Raw genomic sequence first — 18,572 nt, forward strand, 5'->3', positions numbered from 1 at the left:
ATCCACATCTAGATTATTGTGTTCAAGTCTGGTCCCATGGGTTTCTTGGGGATGAGAAAGTGGTGGAGAGGATTCAGAGGCGAGTGGCCTATGGAATGTTTCCTGTGAGAATAGATTGAGGGTGTATGGACTGCAGAAGTTGGTTAATAGGAGAAAAAGAGGGGATATGTTAGAAACATTTAAGTTGTTTAAAGGGTTTTATAGGATTGATGCAGGGGAATGTTTCAGCACTTGGCTAGAGGGACCAGAACAAGGGGTCATTCCTGGAAGTTGAATAAAGGTGTGAGGACTAGTTTTTTTTTGCTTGAAGTTGAATAAGTGAAATGGGTTGCCAGAGTCAGTTGTGAATGTTTGGTCTGTTAATGGCTTCAAGGAGAAGTACGATAGACTGTATGGATAGATTGGGTCTCCTGCGATGAGTATTCAGACTCAATGGACGTGCCCGTATAATAATAATACTTTCCTAAAAATTCTTTATGTTGTCCAAAAAGAAGCAGTTCAGGCAGTTGATAACCTCTCTCTCTCTCACTGTGAATATTGTCCACAAGAAGTATTGCTACAAAAAAACAATGCAGAACTGACATTGGCCTAATTGGCATCCACCACCTCTCTAAATCCTAACATCCACTTACTGTTTATCTGCTAATCCAATAAACTTGTTACTCCATTGCATCTTTCATTCCATGTATCTGTTCTTTGGAATATCCTCACTAAGTATTCCGAAAAGACTACAACCATCAGCTCTTTAAAATGACCTGATTCCTTCCCTTTTAACTCCTAATCACTAATGCAATCAACTTGCCAGAGGCTCAGCAACCTCTTATGTAGGAGCAATAAAATTTTTCTAGTAAATTCCAAATAAGTAATAATTTTAAAATATATAAAAAAAAGCAACTTACATTATCAGAGAGATCTTGCAAAGCTTGTAGATTTTCTTCTGAGAGAACAAAGTCCTCATCCTCATTGCATACAACATCTGTTTCAAATGAAGTATTTGGAAACATATCTATGCTGTCCATCAGCTCAATTACATTTTTCTTAAGTACATGAAATTTTTTTAATCTGTGTTCCTAGTTAAAATTGAAAAGATTAAGGTCCTAGTTATAATCTTCATTTGTAAATCACTTTAAAGTTAAAAAAAAAAAAAAAAAAAAAAAAAAAAAAAAAAAAAAAAAATCTATCAATGATTGATTAAAACTGCAAGATTTGTTTAAGTACCTAATCGAATACAATAGGCCAAGGGAAAATCAACATGCCACAGTAGCAAAACAGGAAACAGGCATATCACACCACACCAACACATAACATACTTAAAAGCTTGAAAGTATTTGAAAATGTACCATGCTTAGTCCCTAGAGCAAGGTTTCAAGATTATCCAAACCATGGCATGCATACCCACAGTATGTGTTGTAGGTTTATAACCTTTAAAATGAGTAAAATATACACAATGATTGATTAATTGATTTTCTCGCAAAAAAGATACCAGAACAGCCTACCAATGAATGAAAGGCATTCTGTACTATAAAGCAAAAATACTTACATGGATCATAACTGGTTTGTTAGGAAATTTAATTAAGCTTCAGAAATATTATGCATACTTCGAAGTGCAGTAAATTTAACCCAAGGCATCACCTACATGAGTCATGTCGACATCAAAAAACCTGATGCACTGTTTCTAATGTAATAATTTATGTTTAAGGATATATCACTTGTTAAGCATTTTCAACCAACAAAAATGGCTTAAACTCTGAGGTATAAAAAATATACAAAACTAGTAGAAAATTGTATAATTATTACCGTATTTACTCGAATATAACTTACCCTTGCTTATATCTCACACACCCCTAATTTTTTTATTTTAAGAAAAAATTTTAAAAAATAGATAGTGAATGTTATTATGAAAGTTTCATAATTGTCAGCTTAACTTTATTGCTGAGTAGCGTACTCTTTTGTTAATACCGCACCAATCGCATGCGAGACCAGTAGTAGCCAGAGCGAGTAGTAGATTCTTGGTAAGTCACACATGTTTTCAGTTTTTTTTAAATCATGATGATCTCATGATTCCTAAATGATAGAAGGACAAACAATAATGAAACTATTTACAAAGATAATAAGCCGAAAGGCTATTTTACCGGCAAATTTGTTAATTGAGCGGGAGATGGTAAATCCAGTTTTATTTTATAGCCGGGTACAAAACTCAGGTGGAAATCCATCAACATCCATAGAGTTTCAATGCCGAAAAAGCTATCAGCAGAACCAAGTGTAAATGATCACTTGGGCAGTACAACACCAGGGCAACTCCATGCAAAGGTGGAGCAAGATCCGTCACTAACTTTAATATTCTCTCATAATGTAAAACCCAGCTCCTAAGAGATGGCTATAAAATAAAACGGGATTTATCTCCCGCTCAATTAACAAATTCGCCGGTAAAATAGCCTTTCGGCTTATTGTCTTTGTAATTAACAATATATAATACACCACTTCGGCAATTCGATAGTAGAGGTATGCAAGTTTCGGTTCACTTAAAACCTTGATATTCCAGGTCTACCTACTCACTGATGAGACCTCAAAAAAGGTTGAAACCGGTCTGGGTAGTGACCTCTTCTCATAATGTAAAACAGTATTTATACATCTCTTAGGAGCTGGGTTTTACATTATGAGAGAATATTAAAGTTAGTGACGGAGCTTGCTCCACCTTTGCATGGAGTTGCCCTGGTGTTGTACTACCCAAGTGATCATTTACACTTGGTTCCGCCAATAGTTTTTTCGGCATTGAAACTATGGATGTCGATGGATTTCGACCAGTTTCGTACCCGGCTATAAAATAAAATGAGATTTACCATCTCCCGCTCAATGAAACTATTTGTTTTAATTTAATTATAGAAGCATTGTCACTAAAGATTCAAATATGTCGCATGATGAAGGTGAGCAGCCGATCATGTAAATAATGTCTATAATTAAAATTTAAATGAATTAATTTCATAAATAATGTGAGTAATTATAAATTACAACGAATACTGAGAATTGAATTATAAACATCAATTTAATTTTCTCCTGAAAAACTTTAACTTTCATTTTGGGGAAAAGTGAAAGCTATATTCGAGTAAATGCGGTATTATTACGGGCTACTCCAAGGAGTCCTTAGACTCATCGAGGTAGCCCTAAACATCATGTCAAGAACTATCCAACATTTGTACAGTAACTATCATACTTTGCTTTGAACTCATTCATAGTCATGGCACTCACAACAGACTCAGACAACCCATTCCACTCATTCACTACTCTTCAAGCAAAAAATAGTTCTAACATTCTTGCTAACTACGATCTTACTCAGTTTCCATGGATGGCCTCTAGTTCTCCTACCACCAGACCTGTTCTGAAAAATTTCCTCTGAATTAATCTTGTAAAAACTCCTAGTAACATTCCCATGTCTCTGGCTTTGCCAATTTCCTGGACCACAGTTCCACCAATGTGATATACAGTTGGTAATCTTTTCATCCCGAAATGCATAACCTTACATTTTGTCACATTAAACTGACATCCATTCTCCTTTGCCTAGTCTCCCAATCTATCCAAATCATCCTGCAAAATTTTGACATCTGTATTAACTATTGCTCTACCCAACTTGGCATCATCAGCAAATAACTGAACAGTTCCTATCAGATCCTTTCCTATATCATTCATGAACAAATTAAATAGCAGTGGTCCAAGAACAGAACCCTGCAGTACACCACTAGTCACAGGCCTTCTTTTGAACTCTACTCCTGAATAAACTACTCTCTGGTATCTCTCCATCGACTACCCTCCTATCCATCTCACCAACCCTATATCCATCTCCATGTGCTACAGTTTACTTATTAGAATTCCATGTGGTATCCTGTCAAAGGCTTTTGCAAAGTCCAGCAGTATCACTGCGAACCCATTACCTATATCCAACTCAGCTGTCACTGTATTATAAAATATGAGCAAGTTACTGGGGCATGATCTACCCTTCAGAAAACCATGCTATTCCCCCTTCTCACCATACAGTATCCCATTTCCATCTATCCATTCCTGTATTTTCCTCTTGTCCAACTTCTCCAATAACAATTCCTGATATTGGTCAGTAATTTGCTAATCAGTGAAGTAGTTTTTCTTCTAATTAGTTACATGGTCTATATATTACAACTCTCAAAAATAAAATAAGATTGCATATTTTGTTTCTTTCTTCTACCTGGACTATAAATGTTTTTCTTCTACTTGAATTATACATGTAATATTAAAACACAGTGAAAGCAACATATATCCAAGAAGAACTAGCTTTTCCTTTTCGTTATATCAGCTATTCTCATAATGATTTGAAAAATCATTCTACATTTTCCCATACATATAACCATTGGTACAAGTAAGTTATACTATTTAATTGGGAAACATGTCTGCATCATTCTACTGCAAATCAACTCATATTCAAGAAGTTTTCTTTCTTTTTTTTTTTTTAAATAAGTTTTAATTTACAACACAAAAATAATAAGAAAATAATGTTTATTTACTTAGTTACTGATATTCTGCTGGTTTTTTTTACCAAACATCTTCATAGCACAAACACTGTTGTAGTGAGTAAACAGCAACAATTAGTTATGGAACCAGTTTAAAATTGTAACATGCAATACAAAGTACTAGTCTTCCAAAATAGGTTAATAAATATTAATTTGATCTTAAAGTGACTGTTTTGCAGATTTTTGGTAAACTGACACTGAGGTTTGGAGAATGTCTTAAAGCAACTGATGATCTCAAAAAAAATCCCAACCTGATTTGTAATGACTGTGTCATTACAAGTCAGACTAGCATTTTTGTTTTTTCCCAATCTGATCCTATGTGAAGGAATATCCAAGGCATGGTCTGCTAGTCCCAACTCTCCATAACGATGGTGCCAAATGTGTTTGTGTTCTCTCAGGTAGATGACATATTCCTGTCTGTTCATAGCAAGCTAGGTCACAAATACAGGGCACCTCACTACTGAATGTGAAAAAGGTGAGTGTTTGTCCTTAAGTGAATGGGTGCGGGTTGTCAGTTGGTATATGGTGTGGATGATATTTATTAAGCACTCTGGATATCTTTTCAGATGTGCAAATATATGGGATAGTAACAATTTTGCTGTGGTCTATTAGGGAAAGGAGAGAATTTGAAGGGGAGGAAGCATTTAATATTTCCAGGGATTACAGCTATCTATTGGCTAAAAAAATTATAAAAAGGTAGGCAAGTTACCTTTTATAATTTTTTTTTAGATAGCTCTGGCTCTCCATAAAGAGAAGATAATGAACCGTTTCGAAGATGTGTGACTAGTGTATCTAGGAAGAGAAGACAGTTGTTGATTGCTTTCTTTAGATATGTGTGCACCATGTGATCAAATAGTAAACATATCAACACCCAACCAGTGGTTTGGTTGCACAATGGTTTGAGCATGGCTGTGTCGAGAACTTGGTTCTCGACACAGATGGATTCTATATGGAAACTAGCTGGGAGAAGAAAGTGAACCCAACCCATTGTATGTGAAATATTCAGATTTACTACATGACTTGCTGGTTAATTCAAATGTGTTTGCCAGTGGTGTCGTGTGTCCATTTCAGTTGGGAGTGCTGTAGTGTGGCTTATGCAACTCGTGCTACAAAATCCACATCAATTTAACCATATGATTGCATCTTTATCAATGTCTGAGAATTTTAAGAGTGCATAATGCATCAGCACATCTTAATTGGCCCAATGCAATTAATTGTATGATAACTTTGGATACTTTAATTTATCGATTTAACCAAATCTGCATAGAGTGAGAGATGATGTGTTTGTTTTAAGATATACTAAAAACAATAATGAAGGACAATGTTGTACAGGTAACCCTCGTATAATGCGGTACTTATACAACACAGTTTCGATATAACACGGTCTACAAATTGTAGTAACCCTTTATCTTTTCATATATTTTTCACTGCAAGACTTAAAAAATCAAATTTTATCTTTGGCAGACTATAATACCAGGCAGAAGCATTAGCAAGGTCATCTCTACCTGACCTTGCTAATGCTTCTGCCTGGTATCTCCACTTGGGCCTGGCTCCCACTGAAGAGACCTCAATAAAGGTCGAAACTAGTCTGGGTAGTGGCCCTTCCCTTAATGCATAACATTATACATATCCGCAAGGAGATGTGTTTTGCATTATGGGAGATAGTGAGATAGAAGTGATGTTATCTTGCTCCACCTTTGCAACAAGCTGCCCAGTGTTGTACTACCTTACCCCAGTCCTGAAGATACTTTCAGGTGCAAACTTTGTTTGCTCACACTTGGATAAATTATTAAACTAAATTTATTATTGTATAACCACAAGAAAAAACATACTAGTAGCAGAGTAATGAAGATAGCTTATGTACTTATATCCTTGTATGTTCTTTCTTGTGGTTTTATCAATTGCTTTAATATCGTTTTTGTTCTAGGTGTTTATCAGAACTTTCCAGACCCCCCCCCCTCCCCTGTATGCCACAGGAACCTTTAAAGATTACAGGTTTTATTGAAAGTTTAATAGTAAGGCTCCAATTTCAATGTATCTTATGAAAGATCACAAAATCTGAAAAAACAATGATTGAATAGGTCAAAATTTTTATCATAGCTAACAGGTGCACCAAGTTAGAGCTAATTCTGCTTATTTTTAGATCAAAAGATTAAACAAAGAAATGAACAAAATAAACAATCTAAAGCAAATGCTTAACAGAATATTAAAAAGTAATATGCATATCAGCTACACCTACCTTTTCTTCTTTAAGAATCTCTATATGTCGTTCCAGTTCTTGTAAATGTTCCCTGGAAGGGATACCATTTTCAGGAGAAACAGGAAGTGGGGATATTTTCAGTGATGAGCACAATTCCTTTTCACTCTCTCTTAGATGCTTTGCTGATTTCAATCTTTCATATTGTTCTCTAGTCAATTTATCAATTTGGGTACGCAGTTCCTTTTCAAGTTGTAAAAGAGAGAAACCATCTGCAGGCTGGAAAAATAACAGAATTAATTCTTTTCCACAGGATATTGCAGAATTATGGTCTTCTTAACTAATATTTCAGTTTAAAACAAACTCGTAAAATGAGCAGAAAATTAATGTCCAATCATTATCACTGAAAATTATACTGATTCCAACTAATGCACATGCTTAGTCAAGGCTTTTATTTTATTTTTTTAATTGTAAATAAAAAAAAATTGGACTTATTTTCATATTAAAATGAACATTCAAACACCAAAGCTTAAAACAGGTACTTTTTTCACAAGAAGAGTTACAAATAATAAAATTTAAAAGTACACACAAACAAAATTGTTGGTCATTTTAAGGATTATGGGGTTAAACGGCTATTTTAAAGGGCAGACATATATCATTGAACAGTTTATTTTTATAAATTGAAAGTATGTACACAAATGAACTGAAATGACTATTCATGGGCAACAAAAATCACGCAGATTGTTGAAAAAATATATACATCCAATTCTCCATTTACAGTAGATCGGTTCCAGAAAAAAACGTGTAAATGAAAACAGTGTAAAAAAAGAATACAGACTTATGAAAAAATAGAAGAATGGTTCCAGACATGAAACCCAATACAAACAATAAGTTATTATGACCTTTTTCTTGACCACTAGTATTAATAAATTAAAGATTTAATTCTGTATGTTAGTCAAGTAGATAATAGTTTAATATCCGAAGTTTCCCTGACTAATATCTGTCAGCATTTTCAAAGGATACACTGGTAAGCAATAGAAAGTAACAAAAACTAGGAACCTAACCAACAATTCTAAAAATTATATAACGTTATCACTGTGCATGATACAATGATATAATACACGTGTCGTAAGTACAACGTTTTATTTGTTGAGAAATTTATTGTAATTTTCATGAAGTTCATTTCTTTTTGGTTAAATGATCTGATTAGAGTTTTCCATATATCTGGTAAGATTAGGCCTTTATTCTTATTTAAGTTACCTGTTGAACGGGCGACTGTAGCAGCTTCTTTAAATGTTCTGTAATGGTAGTTCTCTTCTATGTAGGGCATATGGCTCATATCCCATTCAATATTATGGTTGGTAGAGGCAAAGTGAGAAGAAAGGCCTGATATATCCTGTCTGTTGTTCCTTACATAGCCTATGTGTTCCTTCTTTCAAAACTTCTAGATGTCTTTGTCCGATGTAATTAATAACACATGAACAGGGTATGCTATAAACTCCAGAGTATTTGTAGAAAGGATGGCTATCTTTCGGTGATCTTATAAACTTTTGAATGGTCTCAATAGGTTTGAAGGTTACTCTGGTATTATATGGTTTAAGAAGAAGAGCTATTTTTTTGGATACGGTACTAACAAATGGAATTGTTATAGAGTTGATGTATTGGATTTCATCTCGTTGTCTTTGCTGTATGTCACTAAAGAGAATCTTGTTGATGATTCTTGTAGGGTAGCCATTTAGGGATAGATCTCTGGATATTTTCATTAATTCTTCTTGTAAGTCCCCAGGGTCTGTGGTACACTATCTTTTTTTGAGCATATGGATAATGCTGAGTTTCTGGGATATGTGGTGAGACGAGTCGAAATGGAGGTAGTGTCCTATGTTAGTAGGTTTTCTATATACCGACAGGTTGATGCTATTGTCAGTTTGTTTCTTAATAAGGACGTCTAGGAATGGAAGTTTATTATCTTATTCTAGTTCGAAAGTGAACTTGATAGTGTTGTGGAAGCTATTAATTTTTAGATAATTTATTAGTTCCTCTTTTTTGTGATTCCAAATGATGAAGATGTCGTCAACATACCATGGCTAATCCATGAAAGTTGATTTCTTTTTTTTTTGATTAAATGAGCTGATTAGAGTTTTCCATATATCTGGTAAGATTAGGCCTTGATTCTTATTTAAGTTACCTGTTGAACGGGCGACTGTAGCAGCTTCTCTAAATGTTGTGGAATGGTAGTTCTCTTCTATGTAGGGCATATGGCTCATATCCCATTCAATATTATGGTTGGTAGAGGCAAAGTGGGAAGAAAGGCAAAAACATACTACAAACAACTTAATGGATTAGCCATGGATAGCCCTCTCTCTCCTTCTTGTGCCGACCTATTCTTAGAAATCTGGAAACTCAAATTTTATCCCAAATTACCTCTAAACCAACCACATGGTTTAGGTATGTTGACGACATCATCATTTGGAATCACAAAAAAGAGGAACTAATAAATTATCTAAAAATTAATAGCTTCCACAACACTATCAAGTTCACTTTCGAACTAGAATAAGATAATAAACTTCCATTCCTAGACGTCCTTATTAAGAAACAAACTGACAATAGCATCAACCTGTAGGTATATAGAAAACCTACTAACATAGGACACTACCTCCATTTCGACTCGTCTCACCACATATCCCAGAAACTCAGCATTATCCATATGCTCAAAAAAAGAGCTATACAGTGTACCACAGACCCTGGCGACTTACAAGAAGAATTAATGAAAATATCCAGAGATCTATCCCTAAATGGCTACCCTACAAGAATCATCAACAAGATTCTCTTTAGTGACATACAGCAAAGACAACGAGATGAAACCCAATATATCAACTCTATAACAATTCCATTTGTTAGTACGATATCCAAAAAATTAGCTCTTCTTCTAAAACCATATAATATCAGAGTAACCTTCAAACCTATTAAGACCATTCAAAAGCTTATAAGATCACCGAAAGATAGCCATCCTTTCTACAAATACTCTGGAGTTTATAGCATACCCTGTTCATGCGGTATTAATTACATTGGACAGAGGCATCTAGAAGTTTTGAAAGAAGGAATATATAGGCTATGTAAGGAACAACAGACAGGATATATCAGGCCTTTCTTCCCACTTTGCCTCTACCAACCATAATATTGAATGGGATATGAGCCATATGCCCTACATTGAACTACCATTACAGAACATTTAAAGAAGCTGCTACAGTTGCCTGTTCGACAGGTAACTTAAATAAGAATCAAGGCCTAATCTTACCAGATATATGGAAAACTCTAATCAGATCATTTAACCAAAAAGAAATGAACTTCATGAAAATTACAATAAATTTCTCAACAAATAAAACGTTGCACTTGCGACACGCGTATTATATCATTATATCATGCACAGTGATAACTTTATATAATTTTTAGAATTGTCGGTTAGTTTCCTAGTTTTTGTTACTTTCTATTGCTTACCATTGTATCCTTTGAAAATGCTGACAGATATTAGTCAGTGAAACGTCGGATATAAACTATTATCTACTTGACTAACATACAGAATTATTAAGTCTTGAACAATAAGTTATTTTCAAACAAAACATATGAAAATCATTGAATAAAACTATTTAATTTTAATGGAATATTTTTTATTTTAAATACTTCTTTAAAGTATATACATATGCATCTTAAAAAAATAGTATGTCACTAATAAAACAAAAATTCGAAAAGGCCCAAATACTCCCATTTACCATTTCTGATGTAACCTATGCCCATGCAGTATAACCTTTGACAGTTTTGCATCATAAAAATCATATCAAGAACATCATCCCTGCCTTCACAACAATATGGAACTATAAAAACCTGTCCACCAGACGAAATTAATTTGCTCAGATAACACTGCATTCTACAGATTTCACCCACATTTTTTGGCCAATGGCTACACCTCCCCCCAGATAAAAAGAATTCTATCACCATATAGCCCCCTCCCCCTTTCCAAATAAAGATCACAGCAAATCCATCACCATCCCTTATATTCATGACATCTCAGAAAATACAGCCAAAATCTTAAAAAATCACAAGTGTGTGACCACTTATAAACCACACAGAAAACTAGCAATCCTTATCTTCTCAGCCAAAGACAAGCTACAGTCCTGGATTTATCTGGAGTATACCAGATAAATCCAGGTACCCTGAGGCTGCAACCATTTATGCTATGGCCAAACAGGTAGGACAGCCCACATCCATATATCAGAGCATCAGGACTACATTCATTTCCACCACTATAGCCACTCAGGATTAGCAGACCATGTTCTGGATACCTGGCACAGGATCCATTGGAAAACAGCAGCTTTACTCCACTGAAGCAAATTTAAATTTCTGAAGCTTTTCCTCAAATCTGCCGGAGCTATTACTGATCCCAACTCAAACAAATATGGTTGTATCAAACTGCCTCTCATATTAGAAGCCCTCACCAGCAGGCATTCAGCCCAATGGCTAAGAACACCCAACTAAAACCAATAGATGGCATACTTATAGGACTTGAGGTCATCCTATACCCTTCCAGTCCTATCTTTGTTACTGAAGTGTGCCTGTGTGCACCTATTTGATACCAATGTATTAATCCTTGAAGATGTCATTTGAACTTTGGCGATATATAGGAAATAATAATTAACATTTGATCATAGCTAAATGTTTATTATTACTTCCTATAAAACTGTGGCCCTGAGGAAAATTACAACAGCAGGATGGAGGTAGCGGAGATGAGAATGCTTAGGTGGATGTGCAGTGTGACCAGAAAGGATCGTCTGAGAAATGACTATGTAAGGGGGAACGGTGAAAGTTACAAACTAAGGAGTAAAGATACAGGAGGCAAGGTTGAGATGGTTTGATCATGTGATGAAAAGGGAGGAAGAGTATGTGGAAAGAAAGGTCATGCAGATGGATGTGCAGGGGAGGAGGAAGCACGGACGGCCAAAGAAGAGATGGTGGAGGAGGACTTGAGGATGAAGAACTTGGATGTGGCTACAGCCCAAGACAGGAAGTTGTGGATGAGACTCATCACAAACAGTGACCCTACTTAAGTGGGAAAAGCTTCAGAAGAAGAATTAACATTTTTTTAGTTATTATCTCTATAGTGATGTTGTCAATTCTTGAAACACGATGAATGTTCATTTTATTTGAATAATTATTGAAGAAATATACACAACCACGAATTTTTCCAAACATTGATGTGTGGGTTAGTGGTGATGACTAGAAGATCAGCTATAGACAGAGTGATGAAATCCATATTGCTGGTTGCTAACTAGGTGATGATATTCAGGTGGTAAAGAAATAGGCCGTTGATAATATTCTCCATGATTTTTGAGCAAAGTGAAGTAAGAGTAACTGGACCACAGTCCAAAAGCTGACTTATCACTTACTTTTTCTTCCTCAAACGGGTTGAATTATAAAAGATACAGAGAATCTTTTGAAAAGTCAAGAGCAACTAAGAAAGGGTGATAAACAATGTAAGAATTATAGACAAATTCCCTACTGAGCACTTCTAGCAAGATTTATGCAACCATACTCAAGACCAAGAATAAATTGTGGAAGAAAATCTTGAACAAGCTGGTTTCAGGCCAAACAACGGTTTGTCAAGATCAGATTTTCACTTTATGACAAATGGTGAGAAATCACGGGAACCTAAGGATCAGTACATAAGTTTTGTAGATCTAGAAAAAGCATCCTTTTTTTTTTTTTCCCTGATTGAAAAATAAAGGTTAAAACTGGTCAAAAGACCAGTTTCAACCTTTACTGCAGTCTCATCAGTGAGAGCCAGATCCAAGAAAAGGTTGACAGTGATCTGTGTAGTGACCCTCTCCTTAATACACACTTCCAAAAGGAAGTATGCTTTGCATTATGGTATGCTAGTATTAATGTAATACTAGCATATAGATAATATATATATATGGTATGCTTGATGCAAAGTCAACAGTTCTATATACTTACACTTAGGTAAAGAATTTCTTGGAAAGTATAATTTACTTTGTAACCAAGTGAAAAAACTTTATAGTAAATGGAACTTGGACAAGGTCTAAGTTACAAAGATGAAATAACATCTATGGAGATGAAACCAACATCTACCATGTATGAAGAACTGGTTAAAAAAAGAAACAGTGCAAGTTAACACCTACCTTACAGGTTGGAAGCGAAAGCTGCTGGCAAAGGTTTCCTAATTCCTTTTCATAACTCTGAACACTCTTTACCAGTCTCTTGTGTAGATTCTCCTCTTCTTCAACCATTTCTTTAAGTAAATTATGAAGGTGGCGCATTACCACTTTAATACGTTCCTGTCTTTGGTCATCATGAATTCCGATTTCATTCCAAAGTAAAAATAATTTGTTCATAGAACTACGGAAATCTTCAATCAATTCTTCCTCCATTTCTTTTCTAAAAAAACTAATATAGTAAATGTACATAACTAACAGTAAATGTCATACGTGTCCAATATGATTAAAAATTTCTTGTAGTTATATATCTACATAAAAGCATATCTATATAAAAATAATATGCTAAATTTATGTTTAAATTTAGATGAGTGACTCTCAAAACTCAGATGAGTTTTGAGAGTCACCATAATATTTGATTTGACATGTAAAATCATGAAGCGTTGTCGAAGGTGAAATTATATCAAGTTACTACTCTTCAAACTTCAGGCATCAAATGAGACCACAGCCTACAATCTACACCAAAAATCTTTACATGATTTTAACCTAAATGAATGTGTATAAATTAAATTTTGACATTTCACTCATAAATTTTGCACTGTACATCAACAATTCCCAATTTAAGAACTCAGTTATGCATAATGTACATCAACATTTATGAAAATTATCTTCATAAAAACAAGTTTTGTTCTCAGTTTATCAATAAATAGAAATTTGCTACAAATATTAGTCTAGCTTCATATTGTGAAAATAAAAATAAATATTACAGAAAAGTGCTATTTTGCTCATCATATGCCAAAATATATTATAATGATTTGATGTTTCACTAATTTTTGGCTACTAAGGAATTTGAGCACACTGTCACTTTATTTATATAAACACAAACCAGAGAAAACTGCATACTCCCAGTACAGACTCAGTCTTGAGAACATCTATTATAACTGACATTTCTATACCATGACTCATACACATCTGATGTACAATAGTTCAATGCTGATAATAGAAGACTAATGACTGTTGTATCCCATTTGTGTTGTTATAGAATGTTACAAATGCAATGTTGAATTTGTGATTTCTATACATGATTATAGAGATCATAGTGACATGTGTGACAGACACTTATGTGGGAACAATGGTGGACAAATTGTAGGTTATTGAACTATTGGATTAGATGGAATAAAAGCTTGCATTCTGAGGGAATGTGCAAGGGAAGTGCCAATGCCTCTGACTAGGCTCTTTAAGTTTCAGATCTGGTAGAGTTCTAAAGAAGTGGAAATAGGGCAAAATAATTCCCTTGTATAATGGAGGTTTTAAGAGACGCAAGCAAATTATAGACCAATCAGAATCTCAGAAGAAGTGGTAAAAGTACTGGAAAAATTTGTCAAAAAAAGAATTCAAGAATGGGTAAGTTTATGATACTCTACGAGAAGCAACATGGCTTTGTCGGATATGCCTTAGTAATTTGCTAACTTTTTTTTATATTGGAGTGGCAGCTAAGATGGATAAGAGAAATGGCTACACAATGACTGCTGGATTTTGCAAAGGCATTTGATTGAATATCACATGGAATTGTTATGCAAATTATGCAACCATCCTCTTATCCACTGGTTATGTGGATAAGAGGGTGACTGCTGGACAGATATCAAAAAGTGGTAAATGGAAGAGCAAAATCCAGGTGAAAGCTCGTGACTAATAGCGTGCCACAAGATTCAGTGCTAGGAGCACTGCTGTTTAATTTGTACATAAATGATATAGGAAATAATCTGCAAGGAAATATTCACTTGATGCAAAATTAGGTAGAGTAATAGTGAATCAAGGTGATGTGGAGAGCCTGCAGGATGATTTAAATAGGCTGTCAGTATGATAATAGGTATCAGTTTGATGTGGAGAAATGTAAAGTTATGCATTTTGGGATAAACAGATTATAAGTTGTGTGTCACACTGATGGAACTATACTCCAGGAAACAGATGAAGCTAGGGATTCAGGGGTGTGGTAGACAGAGCTGGAGTTTACAGTTTATATTGTTAAGATAGTTCACAAGATTACTTGGCAACTGAAAAACACACTAAGAAGAAGAGGTAGGGAAGTTGTTATTCCTCTTCATAAGGTCTTGATACATCCACACCTGGATTATTATGATCAGGTCTGGTATCCTGGGGGATGAGAAAGCGGTGGAGAGGATTCAGGTGAGTCACCAAGATGGTGAGGGTCTGTGAAACGTTCCCTATGAGGATAGATTGAGGGTGTGTAGACTGCAGAAGTTATTTGGGATATGATAGAAACATTTAATGTAGCAATTTTGGGTAATGAATTTTTATTTATTCGTATGGAGTTTCCTTCCCCGTCCCTATTGGGGCGAGTTGAGCCCCCTCATGGGGGGGGGTTAAGTATTTATGGCTGTAGATCCGTGTGTGTATTCACGGGACCGGTTTGCCTGCTTGCGGGATGAAAAATGCTAGATAAAACCCTACTGCCCACACCCAAGACCGGCTAACTTGGCTAGGGCTGAGGAAGATCCTCAAATTCATCAAGTCTTCGATGGGAATCGAACCTGGGACACTCCGTCATATGGTTGCAAAGCGCACAGCCACTAAGCTAACCACACAGATGGGAGAAATGAATGAATATGGACATCCAGGTGATGTAAAGCACATTATGTTTTAGGGGTTTAATCATTCACTCTACTTAAGTCTTTATAAGGAAACAATGAAATGAAAATCTTGACTGCAAAGTTTCCAGAAAACAGATTATGCACCAATCTTTCTTATGGCCAACAACCCACCATCCAGTGCAGAATGTGTCACCTCAAAAACTTAGCATTATAAGAACTAATGTCTAATACAACCTGTACTTCAAAAAATAATACATTACATAGCTGTTTAAGAGACAGCTATTAACAAAGACCACAATCACGATCATAGCTAGTCATACAAAAATATTCAGTTCAATGAAAGCTCAAGCACATTTAAGGAGGCAGCAAAAATCCTAACAGAACATAACAAAAGCATCCAGCACTGTCAACATTCCACTGTTTACTTAAAACCACCACTTTGTACACTATATATATATATATATATATATATAGTAAGAATCTACAACTAGTGTATGAAGAAAAATCCACATAAGTGTGAAATGGAAGGTTCTTTTCAAGGTAATAAACTTGTGGCAGTGATGGTAATGATATCTCCCATCCAATATAGGGAGGGAAGATATCACAAATAAAAACTCAAGTTAGTGATATCTGGTCTTTGGAATGTGGAATATGAAAACAAATTGAAAGAATGTAATCTGCAAAGCCTTGTGAATAGGAGGGGGGGGATAGAACAAAAGGCCATCCCTATAAAATGTATATAGAGGTGTAAGCAAAGGAGTGAGGAGCAAGTTCTTTGCATGGAGAGTGGCGAGGCGAGGAATGAATTGAAGGCATGGTTGAATGAGCTTTATGTGTGATCATGTGTAATCCTACAATGAGTGACTCCACGGAGGTCAGATGTTAATAATAGTTGGAATAGGCTTTCCATATGACAGACTGGGAAAGATCTATCAATTGATCATAAACATGAAAAAAAACTTCACTCTGCAGGTTTAATGAAGTATTAAAAACAATTTTAATTCTTCCAATATTTTGTCTTGGTCAGACATACTATTAAATTATGACCCCACTAAAACTAAAGTCTCTACTCAAAAAAAAGTCGTTTCCTAGACACCAAATTTTACAAAAAAAACTTAAACCGTTCAGTTTCCCCCCCCAAAAAAATATGGTTTACCTAAATTCCACAAACTCAACCCCACCCCAAGATCTATAATATATGCCATTGACTCCCCATGCTATAGTGTCTTAACAGTGAGTTCTCTTAACCCCTTCATCCTACATAAAAACTACCCATTTTAAAATTTCCATTGAAAATCTAATGTTAAATAATATAGATATATTCGCTAACTTTGACAACACCTCACTGTTTACCAATATTACCTTGAATGATCACTTCTAAAAAAAAAAAAAAAGCCTTTCCTTCTGATATTACAGATCTCTTTCCCCCTGTCATCCATTCTGATGTCTGACCACACCAGTCCTTCATGGAGCCTAGACTCACCACAGGAGGCAAACACTGTCACACATAAAGTCCATCAAACTGCACTTTAAACTCATTCAACATATCTACATTCACCACAATATCAGGCAAAGAATTCCACTGAACCACTCTCCATGCAAAGAACCTACTCCTTATATCACACCCTCCTCATACAACTTTCAGGTATGCCTCCTTGTTCTATCTCATCACCCATCGTAAGAAAAATTTCCACATTAACCTGGTAACAAACCTTTACCAACTTAAATGTCTAAATCATATCCCCTCTTTCTCCTCCTATTCGCAAGGCTTTGCAAACTGCATTCCCTCAATTTGTCCTCATATCCCACATCCCAAAGACCAGTTACGACATTACTCTTCACTTGACCCTTTCCAACATATCATCATGAAAACCAGGAGACAAAATCTGTGCACAATAATCCATACAAGGGCTAATCAAGGCATTATACAATGGAACCAGAACCTCTATTTCTACAAGTTAAAGTCTTCCTCTGCATCATTGATATAATCTGATGTGATGTCATCATAACTTGTGCATTGTAACCTCTGAATTTTAGATCCTTGTCCACCACCACTCCAAGGTCTTATCTCCTCAACTTCCTCTAAAATTTCTCCACCAAGTGTATATTTTGCATTCCATTGTTGTTTAACAAATTTGGAACCTTACACTTTGCAACATTCAATTTACAGTTCCATACTGTTACTCATTCACACAATCTATTCAAGTCCTCCTATAAAGAAACATCTGCATGATTCCCCCAGTTTGTATCATCCGCAAACAGTTGTATATCACCAGTTAAAACATATCCCAATATCAAGAATATACAGATTAAATAACAACAGTCTCAACACTAACCCTTGCAGCACACCACTAGTGACTTTCCTCTTTAGAGATAGTGCTGCAGCATAAACAACTTGCTGAATACCTATTTGATAACCATTCAGCTATCCAACTCACTAGTCTATCATGCAATCCCATCTGCTTCAGTTTAGTGACAAAATTGTGGTGTGATGTTGCAATCATCAAAATCCTTTGCAAAATCAAAGTATACCACTGTGTACACATCTCCCCTGTCCAATACGTGTGTAACCTTGTTACAGTATATAAGTTTTTAAAACAATCTCCTTTTAACAAACATGCTGACAAGCACAAAGATACCACTATTATCGACCCATTTGTATCCTATATCTCACCAACCTCTTCAATACCTTAACTATAACTCCAGATATATAGTTCAGCCTATAATTTGTTGCCTTAGCCTTATCACCACCTTTGTGAAGTGGAACAAGTTTGCCTTCCTTCCACTCTTTTGGAAGACTTGTGCTGTTGCAAGACTCTTGTTTAACAGGTGCTAACTCCCTGGAACATTCCCTTAAGACACATGGCAAGGTCGTCAAATCCTATTACCTTATTGACATCTAGCTTACATAATTGCTCATATACCTCTTGCTCACTCACCATTAAGTCTTGTCTCATTTCATTCTCTACACTTACCTTCTGATTTCACTGAGAATGAAACACCT

The 18,572-nt window shown here is 35.4% G+C and overlaps 1 protein-coding gene across 4 annotated transcripts in view; it reads right to left on the bottom strand.

Annotated features, from left to right (window-relative positions):
* The window catches only part of LOC150106358 (protein regulator of cytokinesis 1-like), a 203,418-nt gene that overhangs the window by 165,022 nt on the left and 19,824 nt on the right, over positions 1-18,572 (bottom strand). For all 4 annotated transcript variants that reach the window (XM_090392398.1, XM_090392399.1, XM_090392397.1 and 1 more), the window contains exons 2-4: positions 12,924-13,188; positions 6,775-7,011; positions 900-1,070 (exon numbers count right to left, since the gene is read on the bottom strand). In XM_090392398.1, coding sequence (XP_090248524.1) covers positions 900-1,070; positions 6,775-7,011; positions 12,924-13,172 — 657 coding nt within the window. In that variant the 5' untranslated portion in view covers positions 13,173-13,188. The remainder of the gene's footprint in view (positions 1-899; positions 1,071-6,774; positions 7,012-12,923; positions 13,189-18,572) is intronic.

The sequence above is a fragment of the Typopeltis vanoorti genome, chromosome 5, assembly GCF_054136105.1.
Source record: "Typopeltis vanoorti isolate ZY-2024b chromosome 5, IOZ_Tvanoo_1.0, whole genome shotgun sequence".
In the NCBI taxonomy this organism is placed as follows: Eukaryota; Metazoa; Arthropoda; class Arachnida; order Uropygi; family Thelyphonidae; genus Typopeltis; species Typopeltis vanoorti.